Here is a 17058-nt window from a genome sequence, read left to right as displayed (position 1 = left end):
TGAATTTGCTCACCAAGTTTAAAACACCAAAATAGAGGACCACACTTGAAGCATAATCACAACAGATCCAGAATTTGAGAACAGGGGTTCTTAACCTGGAATCCCCTAACTTTTATTTGAAAATTTTAATATGGGGACATTCTGTGCATTTCTTTGGATAAAAGGTTATAGCTTCCATGAAAATTGCAAAAACATTGGCCAACTTCAAAACAGATGAGAAGTCTAACATTACAAGGACAAGTTTACAAGCATGTACTTACAAAGTGATGGAAGGTCTAAGATCTAAGAAACTGCTCAAATTTAATTACCAACAAATATACTCTTAAGGAATTTTGAAATATTATGTAGTTATGTGTCTGTCTTCAGCTCAGGTCATGATCCCAGGGTCCCAGGATCGAGCCCCACATCAGGTTCCTTGCTCAAGGAGAAGCCTGCTTCTCTCTCTCCCTCTGCCAGCTGCTCCCCCTGCTAGTACTCTCTCTGTCTCTCCCTCTCTCTCTGTTGCATGTCAGTAAATAAATAAATAAATATTTTTTTAAAGAAATATTTTATGACTACCCCAAGCCTCTGAGTTTAATGTCATAGAAGATACATGATTTTCCTTTTTTCTTTTCTTTTTTTTTTTTAAAAGATTTAGTGTTTTATTTTAGAAATGGGAGGGGAGGGGCAGAGGGAGAGGGAAATAATCCTCAAGCAGACTCCCCACTGAGCACAGAGTCCCACATGGGGCTCGATCCCAGCATCCTGAGATCATGACCTGAACCAAAATCAAGTCAGCTTTACTGACTGAGCCACCCAGGCACCCTGATGCATGGCCTTTCAATACTGAGTCCTAGATGCCAGATACTCAGTCACTAGCTGACAGATTTAGTCCACATACTTCACATGCCCAGTGACCTGGGGCTGGTTTACTTTATCTGACACTCAGGTTCCTCAACTGTATCCGGGGAAGCATAAACTGTGCTGAGAATTAAATTATGGGAAAAAGCAAAGTCCTCGATACAGATCATCCATCTACCTGAAGATAAGAATGCCAGCCCCATCGATGACTCTATTGTATTCTCAGTGAAAGATGTCAGACAGAAAGTAGCTATGGGACCTACCTGCTGTAAGCTTTGAAATTTTCTCTCCAGATCCACAAGCTACATTGTAGGGAAGAGAAAGCATCAGTTAGCATTTCACATGTGATATTGTCCCTTGGCATATTTTCCAAACCCCCTCTGCTGCGGACTCACATTGTTGATTGCTTTTTTATTGCTTTTTCCTTCCTCCATTTCTCCTCCTTCCAGGCTTCCCTTCCCTCCTACTCTCTTCCATCATATAGATTTTTTTTTTTTGAGGCATTTTTTTAAAAAAAAGGAAGTACAACCCATTGACAAGTTGACTCATTGCTTCTCTGCAGACAGTGACTCTGGGAATTTTCATAAATGACAGTCAGTCATCCAAAGATAACCTTCTTATCTTTGCCGATAAGAAGGTTCAGTCAGAATGTGGGCAAGACCTACTTAGGCAATAAGCTCTTGTTACAGAATCACAACCTTCTGCTCATCACTACCTCTGCGTCCCCTATTGGACTTATGTCATCTAACTGAAAAGTCCGTAATGACAATGCTGAATTTCAAAGCAGACGAAAAGCTAGTGTGTCTTCTGCAAATGGTTACTTACAAAGTTGAATTAAGAAAACCCGTCTGTGCTAATGATGAGGATGTCAGTCTTACCTTAGAATGAAGTTGATGTATTTGATTGGAAATATTTTGAGGCAGACTGACTGAGGTCCTTTTTAAATCTGTTATATCATTTTTGTTTTTCTGTATCTAATATCAAAAGGAAAAAGGAGGAGGTGAAGGCTAGTGGAAAAGTCATATGTATGGTATAGATAAAAAATTTTTTTAAAAGTCAAGTACTGTTCTATTTTAAGCACCAATATCTTGCCCATTATTGTAAAAATCAACACATTACCATGTGTAATAAACATCTAAAACAGCCATGGAATAATTCTATTTGCCATTTTCAGTAACAACACATCAAGGAACTTTCCGCTGGCATTTTTTCTCATAACCGTTGGAGTGCTCGTAAAGAGGCCTGGCTTGGAGTGAGACTGCTTGGGTTTCAGGTCCTGCCTTGGCCATTTCCTGGGTGTCCTTGGGTGAGCTGCTGCACTGCTTCACATTTCCTTTACCTCCCTTACAAACGGGGTGACAATAATGTCAAACTCATAGGACGGTTGTGGGGGTTCAATGGGCGGGGCACACTGGATAGTCCCTGGGAAGCTCTAAGTAATCGTAGCTTCTAACATTATGATTGACATACCAGTGTGATATAGTCACTAACGGACACTGAAAATACTCAGGGAGGCAGGAGAATAACTGGCCAGTTCTCTTCTCTGGCACAAGTAAACCGGTCTCATCCAAACCTTTCTCTGGCCCCTTTCCTTCCTTGCTCCTCTTTGTGGAGGAGTCCCAGGACGACCCTGGGGGCCTCCTCTGGATTAGATGGAAAAGAGGACATAAACCCCCACTATGAGCCATATCCCACTAGAATTCCTCCTTCTGCCCATTGTTAGTCCAAGGGCATTGTTCTTCAGAGGACTTATGTCACCTCCAGTTACACTCCCCGGGCTAAAGATTTAAGATTCATATAGACCTCTTGAATTAAATGACTATATACAGATATACAAAATTACTTAGATATATTTATATTGTATTACCTGATGTAAACATTCGCCAAGATCTTCCCCATTTAATTTGATCTTTCCCAGGGATCCAGTTCTGAATTCAATGTTTTGAGCAGACCCAGCAAGAAACACTAAATTTCCCCTCTCTGCAGCCATCCGAGGCCTATATAAATCAAACCAAAGGATGCATCAATAATAAGCATGTGTAATTTTTAAACAACATTTCTCATGAGAGAAACTCATGAGCGTTTCTCTGCATACACCTTCGCTCTGTGGTCAGCTCAACCAGATTCTCCTTGCTTCTCTGCCCCCTTTTCTCCGCAGATTCCCTAGAGATGGCTTCTAGTAATTGCATACTTGGCTGATTTGCAAAATGGCCAGTGAATAATTCAGGTGGAAGAAGATAATCCCATACATCAGTCTACATATTTTTCCCTACTTGTCTTTAACATCATTGTTTTCTTGAAGAAAAACTACACCTTTGCTTCTCCGGCTATTTGTGGAAACTAATGACCACCTGCCCTCAACCGTCAGCAGCAGTAATCCAGGGGTCTACTTACTGTTGGAGCTCAGTACTTCTCTTTGGTCTCTGCAGCTCAAGTTCTCCAGTTTCACCATTTGATTCAGCAAATGTCAACAAAATAACCAAACTCCAAAGAAAAGATGAGGACATATTCCTCAGCAACCCTCCTCCGTTGTCAGGAAGAGGGAGACACTCCAGCCGAGTGTGGGATTTGAGAGACAGCAAATCAGGCAGATGTACTTTGGCCTGTGAAATATCCTGCAACTTTTCAGTTCTCTCTTCTTTGCCCTAGAAGGCTATGTTATTTTTCCTTCCCAAGGGATGTAAATGATCTTAGATCTTCAGTACTCTTCAACTTGTAAGAGGTCAAAATCTACCTTTAAGTGATGCACAACTTAATCATTATCTGTCTGACCTTTGAAATAGTGACAAACTGCTTTGGAAACATCCACTAAAACAATCCTTGCTTAAGAAGTAGCCACTGTTTAGCAAACGATACTAGAAAAACTGGATACCCACATGCAAAAAAATGAATTTGGACCCTTACTTTACACCATATACAAAGATTAACTCAAAATGCATCAAATACCTAAAAACAGGAGATAACACTCTTTAGAAGAAAACAAAAGAGGAAAGCTTCATGACAGTGGACTTGGCAATGATTTTTTGGATATGATACCAAAAGCACAGGCAACAACAACAAAATAATGGATACACTGGGCGATTTAAAAATGAAAAAACTTTTATATATCAAAAGACACCCTGAACACAGTGAAAAGACAACTTACAGAATGAGAAAAAAAAATTTACTAATTATATATGTGTTAAGAGGTTAATTTCCAGAATACATAAAGAACTCTCATAACTCAACAATAATAAAAAAAAATAGCCTCCTTTTTAGTGGGCAGAGAAAATAGGCATTTTTCCAAAGAAGATGTACAAATTGCCAAAAAGCACATGAAAAGATGCTCAGGTTCACTATTCATTAGGGAAACACAAATCAGAACCACAATAAGATAACACTTCACACCCATTAGGATGGCTACTATCAAAACAAGCAAACAAAAACCAGAAAATAGCAAGTGTTGGTGAGGATGCAGAGAAACTGGAACCCTTGTGCACTCCCGGTGAGAAAATGGTGCAGCCACTACAAAACAGTATGGTAGTTCCTTAAAAATTTAAATGGAATTACCATGGGATCCAGTAATTCCACGTCTGGGTATATACCCAAAAGACCTGAAAAAAAGAGACTCAAAGAGATATTTGTACAACCACATTCACAGCAGCATCATTCACAATCGCCAAAATATGTAAGCAATCCAGTGTCCGCTGACAGATACGAATGGATCAACAAAGGCATTACATGCATACAGTGGAATATTGTTCAGCCTTAACATGGAAGGAAATTCTGGCACCTGCTACAACATGGATAAACCTCGAAGACATTATGCTGAATGAATCAAGTCAGACACAGAAGAACAAATACTGTATGCTTCCACTTACATGAAGAACCTAAGGTAGTCAAACTCACAGAGACAGAATGTGGCATGCTGGTTTCCTGGCTAGAGAAAGGGAGGGTGGGGAGCTCTTGTTTAATGGGTACAGAGGTTCACTTTGGAAAGATGAAAAAAGTTCTGGAGATGGATGATGGTCACGGTTGCACAACAAGAAAGGATGTAATCCCACTGAACGGGACGAAATAGGATGGGGTAGCATCTTCTAACACCAAGGACAATTCTACCCCTCTGAGCTATGACTAACTATTTTCATAAAGTATATATAGGTACTCAGCCAATCTTTTTGTTCAATAGAAAAGGTCTCCAGTGTGATCTCAGTAAGAACTTTGTTTTATAGGATTTTCCTATTTTACTAATATGATTATTATTAAACAAACTAAAGATAATTTCTTTGTTCCTAATCTACACATACAATTCTTGATTGTCCCTCACATTAGGAAAAAACAAGAAAGTAGTATCCTTTCAAGGTCCAACTGACTTTTGGTAAGTTGGGAAATTTTACCTCCGGCTCACCTACTCAACTCCAGCTGAGATCAATAGACAAGTTAGACCATCTGCTTATGATGACTTGGTGAAAGCAATATAAAAATCAATCACTGTTTCCATGGCATTATCATGAATTCTGTTTACCTGCTTTATTTGGAATTTCTTCAGCAAAGAGAAATTTTAAAAGTCTTAGAATCCATGACCTTCAGACTTAGAAGGCGAATAATCAGCCGTATTCCCTCCCCCAAGGTAAACTTTCTAAGGACCCAAAACCCTGTCTTTCATTGACTAGCAAATCTCCCATTTCCTCCTTAATCCAGAATACATTCCACAAATATCTTGTTGCGCTCTTTATGTATTAGCCCTTTACCCTACAAAATGACAGGAATACAAGTGAAATACAGTGTAGATCTTTTTTTTTTTTTTTTTTTTTTTTTTACAAGTGAAATACAGTGTAGATCTTTTTCCTTTGAAGTCTTGTCTAGGGGACACCACATGATTGAATATGGGGTCTCCAGCTCATTCACCTGGTTTCAAACTCCAGCTCCATCACTTCCTAACCCTGTAGCCCTATTTCTTCATCAGCAGAAAGATAACAGCACTAAAGGTGTACACAATGTTTAGCACATTTGGTCTCTGGCACATAAGTGTCCACTAAATAGAAACTTATTATCATGTGAATAAATATCATTAATACCTCTCCTTCTTTTCCCACCACTTAGGTTTGGGTCCGTTAAATGGAACTGATAGAAGAATTCTCAGTTGATTTTAAAATCTTGGGTACAAAGAAAATCAGTGAAGTCTCACCTCTCCTCTTTTGGAAGAGGATTCCAGAACAGAGACATGCACTGGGGACTATGAATGAGCTAGATAGAATTAGGATTGTATCAGTGTCTCCAGATCTGTAGGTCAGTGAGTGGCTAATCAACAACTCATGACTTCTGCTCCCAGTCCTGCCTCATAGTTTCACTTCCCTACCTGTTGTCCTGGCTCCACAGCAATGTTATAGAAATCTCAGCTCCCTTCTCTCCCTCCTTCAACCCTTACAAAAGCACTAGAACACAGTTGTAAGAACCAGAATTATCTTTTCCTTTCTTCTTCCTTTAACTTCTCCAGGATGTCTCTGTACAACCTCTGCTCCTTCTGTGCCATCCACTTTACCTCCTTTTTTCTATTCTGAATCCTGAGTTGCCACCCTTCTTAATAACTCCCAATAAAATGCACAAAAGAAAATCCTGTAGTCATCAAAAATGTACATGGAAGGAAATTCCGATATACTAGAATTTCACATGAGTAAAATTGCTGGTTAAGGAGGGATCACTATAGTCAAAACAATGGTAAGGACAAAAGAGAAGAAAGAAAACAAAGAAAAAAGGGAAAACACCAATAGGGAATAGAATTAACTCCGCCTAGGAAGAGCAAAGCAGGCTTCCCTGGAGACCAGCTGAGTTGTGCAGAATAAAGACTTCTCCAGGCAAAGTAGTGGGATTGGGAATTTCAGATGGAGAAAATGACCCACCTGAAGCTTTCTGGTTAGAAAAGAAGTCAACATGGCCAGAGCAGTGTCTGTCTGTGGAAGATGAGGTTTCTAAAATAGACAAGAAGTGAGATCAAGAAGTCATTGACATTGAAATGTCATTGTAATGAACTTAGATTTTATTATAAATAATGGAGAATTATGAGAATACTGTAGGCAGGAGATTAACATGGTCATGTTTGTGTTTGACAAGCATTTCTGCAGAGCCCAGTCTCAGACCGAGAGTTGGTGAGGAGGTTGGAGTACAGTGAAAGAGATGTGAACAGGAAAGCACCCCCACCCCGACAAGGCAGTGGCAGAGAGAGAGCAGGAAACAGGAACTGGTGAGAAATATTCAAGAAATAGGACCTACCAAAGTATTTGTGCAGTTAAGGAAGGAAGGTTGATGTTCAGGTTCCTTGTTTGAGAAATTGGAAGGACAGAGGTGTTGATAACTGAGTAAATGAGAATAATCAGGGGAATGAGGTTTGGGGGAGAAGATCCTGAGTTTAGATTTGGCTGCACAGAGATCTGAGGGACACTGGCCACCCACTGCTGCCTCAGAGTGTCACTCTCAAGTGGTTTAGTCATCGATGATGGGTGCAGGGAGGATCCGAGATGGCCCAAACTATAGCCAGGGGCTGCATCCCTACTTCCATTTCTCTATTTTTCTGAGATTGATATAATTTTTCACAACTTTCTTTTCTGTTTTCTATATCTTTATCTTCTTTGGTTCTACTTTGTGGAAAGTTCTTTGTATTTAACTTTTAAATTTTTTATTTAAAAAACTTTCTTAAGTTCAAAATCCTTTCTTGTTCTTAATTCATTGTTGTAACCTCCCCTGTTATTTGAAAAATATCATAGTTGCTTTTTTCTGTTTACTGCATGGTCTCTGGTTTCCCTAAGCTCTTTTTCTCCTATTTGGTTGTTGGGTCTTTCTATTCCATGGTGGAGGCTTTCTTGAATACCTATGGATCTTTATGTATCCATTTACATTTAAGAATAAAACATTAACGAGTGGATGATAAGCTCTGTGTGCATGGATGGTGCTCATGACTAGTAAGTATTATCATGGGGTGACAGAATGGCAACCTGGCAATTTCATTGGGGAACCCCAAATGTTCATTTTGTAAGGTATTTCTCCCCTGGGGACATTCACTTTCTTCAGAAAACAAGTCCTCTAGTTTTCTACCTGGCTGAGAAAAGTTTGTTGGAAATCTTTCTGCTAAATGTATAGACTTTATTTAGGCCCTTGTTTTCCATCTTTTCTCCAAATTCTTGGAATGTGCCTCAGTACTAAACTAATATAATTCTGATAACTGTTACTTTACCAAGGCTCATTTTTCATTCCTACTAGCTTCTTCCAAATTCCATTGTTTTATAGTCTTAATAAGAACTTATTGCAGATATTATGACATCCTTAACATCTAGGAAAATTCAAAAGCTGCAAAAGCCATGACCTACTGTGGTTTGCAATAAAGATATAGGTACTTCTAGAGAGTTGTAATTGCACAACATTATGAAGATGGAGAGGACAACATATGACAAAATATATACCCATACACTGTTAGGAAAACAGCATGTACCAAACTGAAGAAGGGGTCCTCAACCCAGTCTGTGCAGACTCTAGACACAGTGGCTCTTTAAGTCCAGGAGAGTCATTTTGAAGAAAGGTGAGGGCATTGGAGGCATTGACTGAGGGCCTTATGTGGCAGGTTGAAGAATTTTGATTGGGCCCGCTCTTTTATCTTGAGTGAAATAAAGCTGGTATAGTGTGTCTGGTGGGCCAGCTGAACTTACCTGGCAGAGGACTGGACGGGTGTAGGAGTGAGGAGAGGGTGGAAAAGCAGAGGTGCTTTGGAGGAAGAATGTCAAGATTCTCACACCCTGTATCTAGCTCCCATCTCATTTTTATAGCTCCAGTCTGGCTTTGGTGCTTTCCTTGGTCCCTTTTCATTTTCATATCAGTTTAAAAGAGAGCACTGTAGAACTAATCTGCATTTTTAGCCGTTAATGGAAACGTCAGTGAATATAATGATCTCTTATAAACTTTATGACACTGAGCTCATTCTCTTTTTCAGGGACATAACATTGCTTAAAAGGTACATTTACATATGCTAGTCTTGTGACTTCCCACAAAATTTCAAGGCAATACAATACTGTTCCAATTGTCTATTCAGTTTTCATGAAGGATTACATAAAATAATTATGGAAATTGGTGTAAGTTTAAAACCACTCATTTGCTCATTTTACGGGAAATGCATTACCTCCTAGGAAATTAGCACACCCACTACTGCGATGAAACGATCTCTGAATGCAGTGTGGTCCTGACTCGGGGAACATGATCCAGGCATTTGTTCTCCATGCTCATTAAAGCAATGATTGCAATTATCCTTGAGCAGAATGGAAAAGAATTATGAGTTGATCGTTACCATTTGAATAATTCAGGTTTGGCAGAGATTTTCCTGAGATGGTAGATTTATACATTATTGAGAGTTTGGAGGACTTTTCTGGGATATTTTTTCAGATTTTTTTTTCAAGTATGATAATCCCTACATAAATAGGGAGAACATAATCAGAAAATTCATATTCAGGGGAAGGAGTGTAATGCAGGACTAGGACTGCAGATAAGGAGCACAGGGTTGCCAAGGGCACATATAGACACACACACAACACCTACATGTTAAGCTCAAGTCACAGATTCTAGGAAACACAAAATATGGACTGTTGTCATTGTGGGACAGGGACTGGTCAAGGATAGAGCAGGGACCAGAGGAAACATAAATTGCTAGGATTAACGGCTTCCAAAGCCCGTGAAGAAACACAGTACAGCTTTCTCTACCTCCAAAAGCTCTTGATACCAGGATTTCAGCACTTCCACTCCATTCATCTGAGCTTAATTTCCATGAAGCTGTGAAATACGAAGTGCAGGTTGTCTTTGGGGAGTGCCATGGGTAAACCCTGCTGACATTGCTGTCCAAAGTAACCTAAAAAGAACAAAATAAGTTTTCGACCTGGTGACTCTTGGAATTCCCTGAACAAGGCAGTGAAGTGTAAGATTCAGATACTGTGACTCACAACATAAAGAAAAACTCCAGACTGCGCGAACATTTACTGTGAGAAGCTGAGAAGTGGACATGGCAAACAAGTGCAATGCGCATTCGATCCGATCTTTTGAAAAGGGAGAGATCCACTTCTATAACGATGTTTTGTGTACGATAGAGGAGGAGAGCAAGTGAGGTGAGCCTATCCCCACTGAGCAGGGGCAGGGTGTAGAAAAGAAGAGTTTAGGGACATTTGGCACAGTCCAGAACTCTGCCTCTTGTATTTTTAATTGGGAAGCTGCAAACAGGAGCAGCACACAGAAGCATCTTTATCTGGCAGTGGGAGGCTTTGCTCCACTGATGTGATTTATGATGGGAGGAGTGTTTTCACAAGGCTGATGCCTTACAAAGCACCATCATTCCCAGGGGATTCGTTAATTGAAGTGCCACACAGATCTGTGGGAAGATAGAAGGTGTTGTCATCGGGGCAGGAAGAAAGATGAGATGACCTCACCTCTCTGTATTTTTCAGTGCCCTTATTTCAAGATCTGTAAAAACCGAAGCCTTTGTCCCTTTGTATTTTTTTTTTTTTATATAGGAACTTGGGCTATATTTACTACAGAAGTCCTGCTAAATCAAGCTTTGTCAACAACTCCCAGACTATGTTTATAGGAGGCATAAACAATCCCCTAGGAGTTACATACAATTCTGGGTATTAAATACCTTTCCTATAAAAACTGAATGTATTTTTCTTATTTAAGTTGACTGATAGAATTATTTCAGCAATTCCCCAAGTCGTTAAAGACCATGATGATTCTGCTGTACAACTCAGCATGCTCATATTCAAGTCAGATTAACCGGACAATTATTTATGAGGTACCTACCATTCATCAGCATCTGAGAGAGGTGCTGAGCAGACAGAACGGGGCAAGATGCAGCCTCTGTCCTGTGGGGAAAGCATCTGGGGAAGAGACTGTATTTGTGCTATCAGAATGCAAAAGAATCAGTGACTTCAAAGCTAGTTTAAAATGATCAGGCTCCATGGTTGAGACTTGGAATAGAATATTGGTATTGAATGAAAGAATGTTTTAATGATAAAAGAAATGTAACTATACTATATTCAATTCTCAGAGTACAAACAAGAAAACTTAGAATTCAATTCCTCTAATGTAACCCTAATCTATTATTTTATTCCAATTTACAAATGAATTATTTCATGGTTATAATCTGGAGGCACGTGGATAAAATTGTCTCCTCCTCTCCTCTTTTTTCACATAAACCTAATTCAATGTCACCACCCAGTCTCTTTAAGAATAACTGTATTATTATATACAATAAAGTTATGTATATTCATATATTATTCATACACTAAATTTATATTTATATACTACAAAGTTCACCCTACTTAAGTGTAAAATTAAATGCTTTTTAGTATTTTCAGAGGTATACCACCATCACCACTAATCCCAGAACATTTCCATCACCTCAAAAAGAAATTCTGTGCCTCTCAATTCCCCTTTTTCCCCTTCCCCTGGAAATCACTAATCTACCTTGCCTATTCTGGACATTTCACATAAAATGAAATTATGTAATATGTGCTCTTTTGGATCTGGCTTCTCTCGCTCAGCATCCTGTTTCCAAGGTCCAACCATGCTTTAGCATGTGTTGGGACTTCCTTTTTATGGCTGAATCCAGTGTACAGATACACACATTTTACTTGTTCATCAATTGGTAGACATAATAGTCCTTTCCACTCTTCAGCCATTATGAATAATGTTGCTGTGAACATTCGTGTACAAGTCTGTGTGTGAAAATGTTTTCATTTCTCTTGGGCACACACTTAAGAGAAGAGTGGCTGGATCATACGGTAACTCAAGTTTTTGAGGAACTGCCATACTGTTTTCCAAAGGGGCTGCATCGTTGCGTAGCATTTTGATAGGTTTCCTAATCACTTATTTCACTACTGTCTCACTGAAGGACATTTCATATGCTTCCAGTTTTTCTATATTTTGTATTTTCATTTCTATAGCCTTTTGTCCTTCTGAATTATATCATTATGGTAAATTTCCCTCGTGGTTCTTGTTTGTACCATCATGTTTACTTTCAACCCACCTACATTATTTAATTTGAATTTTCTTATAAATACATGTAATTAATAATGTTTTTTCATTCACTCTGCCAATATCTGTATTTTAATTAGTGTATTTTCACCAATTATATTTAATATAATTATTGATGTGGTAGAGCTTATGTGTGCGCCATTTAATCATTTGTTTTCTGCTTGTTTCCTTCACTCCCCAGCCTTGTTTCCCTTTTCTTGCCTTCCAACTTGATTTATTTAATTATAGTGTTTTGAGTGCATTTTTTTGTTAGTTTTTGCAGTGGCTGCTCTGGGTATTAAGATATACATTTATGACTTACCACAGTCTCCTGGGATCAGCATTTTATCACTTCACAGGAAACGAAATCTCACTTCCATTTAGGGCCTTTACCCTCCCTACTTTTAAGTATCATTGTCTTTGAGCATGAGATGAAATTACAATTTTGGTCTCAATCATTAAACGTGATTCATAAAAATTCACAAGGACCATATTTATTGTATGCATCCCTAATTATTTCCATTGTTCTTCCTTTCTGACGCCCCAGGATGCCTTTTATCATTTCATTCATGTTTGAGGAACTTCCATTAGGCATTCTTCGGCAGTAGGTTTGCTAGCAACAAATACTTTCTATCTTTCATTCCCGCAGGATGGTTTGGAGAATAGGATTTGCAGCTGATAGGTCCTTTCCTTCAGCATTTGAAACTGTTGAGCCACTTTCTAGCTCCCATGGTTTCTGATGAAAATCAGCTGTCATTCAAATTGTGTAGTGTAATGTCATGTGTCACTTCTCCAGCTGCTTTTGATATCTTTCTGTTTTTAGTTTTCATGTTTATGATGCAACTTTTGGAGTTAAGTTTATCCTATTTATGGCTCACTCAACTTTTTGAACCTGCATAACTGTATCTTTTGCTGAATGTGAGATGTTTCCATCTGTTCTTTGCATATTCCTCTGGCTCTATTCTTTTTTCCTCCTCTACTTCTGGAACTTCAGATACATGAATGTTGGCACTGTTGTTATTGTCCCACAGATCACTGAGGCTCAATTTTCTCCAATCTTACTTCTGTTATTCAGATTCATAAACTCTATTGGTTTATTTTCAAGTTATTAATTTAATCTTCTGTCATTTCTACTGTACCATTGTTTATTTCGATTATTGTATTTCTCAGTTACATAATCACCATTATTTATTTTTCTAAAAATTGGGATATAATGCATACACCATGGTGATTTTTTTGTTAACTTTTTAAAACTCTTTGTTACCTATTTCTTTGCTGAGGCTTTCCATTTTTTTGTTTCAAGAGAATTTGCAATTATTTGTAGAGGCATTTTTATGATGACTGCTTTAAAATCCTTGTCAGATAATTCCAATATCTGGTTCATTTTGGTGGCATCTCCAGTTGACTATTTCTTCTCATTCAAGTTGTGATTTTCTTGGTTCTTGGTATGGCAAGTAGTTTTAGATTATATCCTGGATATTTTGCCTATTATGTTAGGAGGCTCTGGGTCTTATTTTAATCTTTTATTTTAGCAAGTAGTCACTCTCTTTATGGTTTATCATGCTGGCCTACTTTTGGTTTGTGAGTCCAGTGGCAGTTTAATTTTCAGTGCCTTTGGTCTGATCGGTTTATCTGGTACTGCTGTGGTTCCATATGGTCCTTGATGGTGCTGCTTTGGGGGAAGAAGTTTTGCCCTGTCACCTATAGATTGGGGTAAGAAGTCTCCTGTCAATGGTGATAAAAAGCTTCCTAGATCAGGCCTTTTGTCTTAGGATCCCCTTGCCAGTGCCCTTTGGCTGTCCAGTATTCTCAGCAAGCGAGAGGCGTCTCAGGCCTTACAATAGAGTGTTTCCCCTGGCCACTTGTCAGTGGGGAGCTGTATATATTGCCCTTGCTGGTGGTATCAGACTCATCTCATGTTGGTCAGCAGGACTCCAGTTTCATCTGGGATTGGAATGAGCCACACTAGGCTCCCTTATCTCATGAGGCTAGGAGTCAGGAGACACTAAACATGGGTCGCCTTCCTCTGTTGGGTGGGAGGTTATAAAACATTCTGCAACCATGTTCCCCTTCCAGTCTTGGGATTACCTAGCTGGTTTGTTTTCCTCTTCCCACCTTACAGAGCTCTCTTTCAGGATGCCTCTTCCATTATTTTATAATCATAGTATCCAGAATTGATAATTGTACTTAGAAGGAGCAAAGAGAAATGAGCCTGCCCTCTTGCCCACGCAATAAGTCAGAACGCAGTATTTTAAAAAAATTTCTATCCGCACAATTTCCTCAAAAGCCAAAAGAACAAGCCCTATCCTAGAATTGTTTTTCAAACCATGCATTCCAATTCTGAGTAAATTTGGCAATTTCTCTGGATACGGAGGAAGTGGCAATAACATAAACAGTTCTCAGGAGAGTGACTCAGAGATACTGTTTACAGTGTAATAGTCTTCAGGTAGCTTCTATATTGATCCATTATGGGGACTATAGTCAGCCATTTAACAAATATTTATTAAGGGCTCAATAGAGGCCATGTACTGTTTTAATCCCTGGGAAGGTAGCAGTGAGGAAAAAAAAATCCCTGCCTTCTTGGAAACTCACATTCTCCAAAATACGGGATGTTTCTCACTTAAAACGAGTTCAAATCATATCAACTATCCAGCTCATCGTCTAATCATCCATAGCATTATCTTTTCAAACAGCAAAACTCGAATCTACTACACAAGGACTATCACATTCCATTAGGTGTTTTCAATCATTTGTGTAATGTTCACCTGTACTTGTGTAAGGAAATAGCTGAGTAAAGTAACAGCTACCTGAGTATAAATGATATTCATGCTAGATTAAATTCAGAAGGCTAAAATTTGTTCAATGTCCACATGTTTAGCTAAGCATATGAATCTAGTTGCAAATGGGCATGTGGGTCTTGAGGTTTCAAAGTGACATTTTCTGTTTTTCTAAAGTCAATCACTGCTCAGGGAAGGACTTCTTGGGAAGGGCACTTTACTAACAGAAGCTGATAAATGGAAATAGAGTGAGAAAGGTGGTGATGACCTTGGGTGATGGAGTTTGAACATGGGAGACTGGAAGAGAAGCAGTACCATGAAGATAAATACCGAAGTTAATCAGGAGTGGGATCGATTTTAAAAATTTTTTTTAAAGATTGTATTTATTCATTCATTTACTTATTTATTTGAGAGAGAGACAAAGAGAGAAAGAGAGAGCAGGGGGAGGAGCAGAAGAAGAGGGATAAACAGACTCCAGGCTAAGCGAGGAAAGTGACACAGGGCTCAGATCTATGACCTTGAGATCATGACCTAAGCTGAAACCGACAGAGCCACCCAGAGTGGGACTGATTTTTAAATGGAGAATGATTTGTTTTCAAATATGCTAAGTTTGATGAGATGGGAAGATACTCAAGTTAAAAATGTCCCAGCATACAAATTCTAGAATAGGGCTTAGGAAAAATGTTGGCTCTTGAATTATCTGGGTATCCTGAGCAAAAGAAGTAGGAAAGGGTGAGCACCTTAGAAAAATGGCTTGGAGGGGTAAGGATAGAGAGGACTGAGGACTGAATTTTCAGTAATGGATAAGTTCAGCTCCAGATCTCTACTCTCTACTCTCTCTCTTTAAGACTCTTCAGGTGATCTCATCTGATTATAGAGCCAACTTGGCCAAATGAACATGTTCCCTACTTACACTCTTATAATTTAAATCGCACTGATAGGAATAGGCATAAAGGCACAAACAAAATAAAATACAGAGCAAATCCTTGAGATAAACAATGGAACCGAGGTATGTACAAGCAAAGAAATGAGAACATTCAGAGCTATGAAGAAGAGTTCTATGGGAAAATAAACTTCCTATCTTCCAGTTTGGGATAATTTCTATCTAGATGCATATTTACAGGAGAAATAAGTTTTTGAAAGATTTAAGAATCAGGTATAGTGTACTTGAGGGAGAGCTGTAAGTGTTGGATGTAGTTGAAAATAAGACTCAGAAAACAAATTTATTTGGGTACTTCAGGAACCAGAAGCCAAAAAAGTTCTCTGCACATGTTCATATTTATCGGAACAAATAAATTTTAAAAGGAATAAACTCACGAATCAGAACAAAAATAGTGAAATAGTTTGGGTCATGGTTGCAAAAGATTTTGAAGAGCATGAGTATCTTAGTGTAAAATATTCTTAGAAGTCCTAAAGAGAGAAATAGACATAGAGGCTAGGAAAATAGGGTTAAAAAAAAAAAAAAAACTGAAGGTTTAAAATTTTAGTAGCAAAGTAAAGGAATGACAAGAGAGGAAAAATGGGTGCTGACAGGTTGGCTGCTATAAACGAAAGTTGAGGAACATGTCTAGGATTCTTACTGCCTTTAATAAAATGTGCAAAGGGGCATTCCTAAGTGAAGTATTATAGGCATATCGAGATATCCTGATATGATGGATGGAAGAAGAGGCTAGATTGGATGTGGATCAAAAAAATAAATGAACATCAGGAAGTTGATAGGATAGTTGTATGCAGCAAACTCTGACACTGGAATCTGAGAGGAAGAGTTCTAGCACAGGCAGGTTCAAAGGCTGTCTTGAAAAATTACATAATGAGTTCTAGCACAGGCAGTTTCAAAGGCTGTCTTGAAAAATTACATAATGAGTTCAACCACAGGCTATGAGAAAACTGCTGAGACCATATGACCTTCACTCAAGTTCAAAATCCAAAGGTATTTGTAAACCAGTCTATAACTTGTGACCTAAAATTGTCATAGTTCTAAGCTGAGGACCAAATGATAAAAAGTTAGCCTTCTCTTCAATAACATAAGTACCCGAGGAAAACACACTTTAACTACTTTGTCTATGTGGGCTTAAAGTTAGAACCTTCTTATGTAATCTTGGCTTATTTGGGAATCTCTTGATTCTAAATTCTGATTTTTTTTTTAAAGATTTTATTTATTCATCTGAAAGAGAGGGAGAGAGCAAGAGGTGGGGAGGAGCAGAGGGACAGGGAGAAGCAGAGGACTCCCTGCTTAGCAAGGAGCCAGATGCCAGGCTGGATCCCAAGACCCGGAGATCACGCCCTGAGCTGAAGGCAGATGTGTAACTATCTGAGGCACCCAGAGCCACCTCAGTTTGGATGCACCCATCAGTATGCGCTTGAGGTTGGGCTGACATGGCAGTTGCTTCTTCATTCAGCGCTGGTGTCACTGGAATTAATG

General features: G+C 38.8%; 1 protein-coding gene across 1 annotated transcript in view; it reads right to left on the bottom strand.

The window, feature by feature from the left end:
• The window catches only part of CUBN (cubilin), a 256824-nt gene extending 253310 nt beyond the window's left edge, over positions 1-3514 (bottom strand). The window contains exons 1-4 of the mRNA XM_032880903.1: positions 3235-3514; positions 2708-2837; positions 1719-1814; positions 1104-1142 (exon numbers count right to left, since the gene is read on the bottom strand). Of these exons, the coding sequence (XP_032736794.1) occupies positions 1104-1142; positions 1719-1814; positions 2708-2837; positions 3235-3347 (378 nt within the window). The 5' untranslated portion in view covers positions 3348-3514. The remainder of the gene's footprint in view (positions 1-1103; positions 1143-1718; positions 1815-2707; positions 2838-3234) is intronic.
• Positions 3515-17058: the final 13544 nt, after the last annotated feature.

The sequence above is a fragment of the Lontra canadensis genome, unplaced genomic scaffold (assembly GCF_010015895.1).
Source record: "Lontra canadensis isolate GAN:19392208 unplaced genomic scaffold, GSC_riverotter_1.0 scaffold72, whole genome shotgun sequence".
NCBI lineage: Eukaryota > Metazoa > Chordata > Mammalia > Carnivora > Mustelidae > Lontra > Lontra canadensis.
This window is presented reverse-complemented; position numbering and strand designations above follow the sequence as displayed.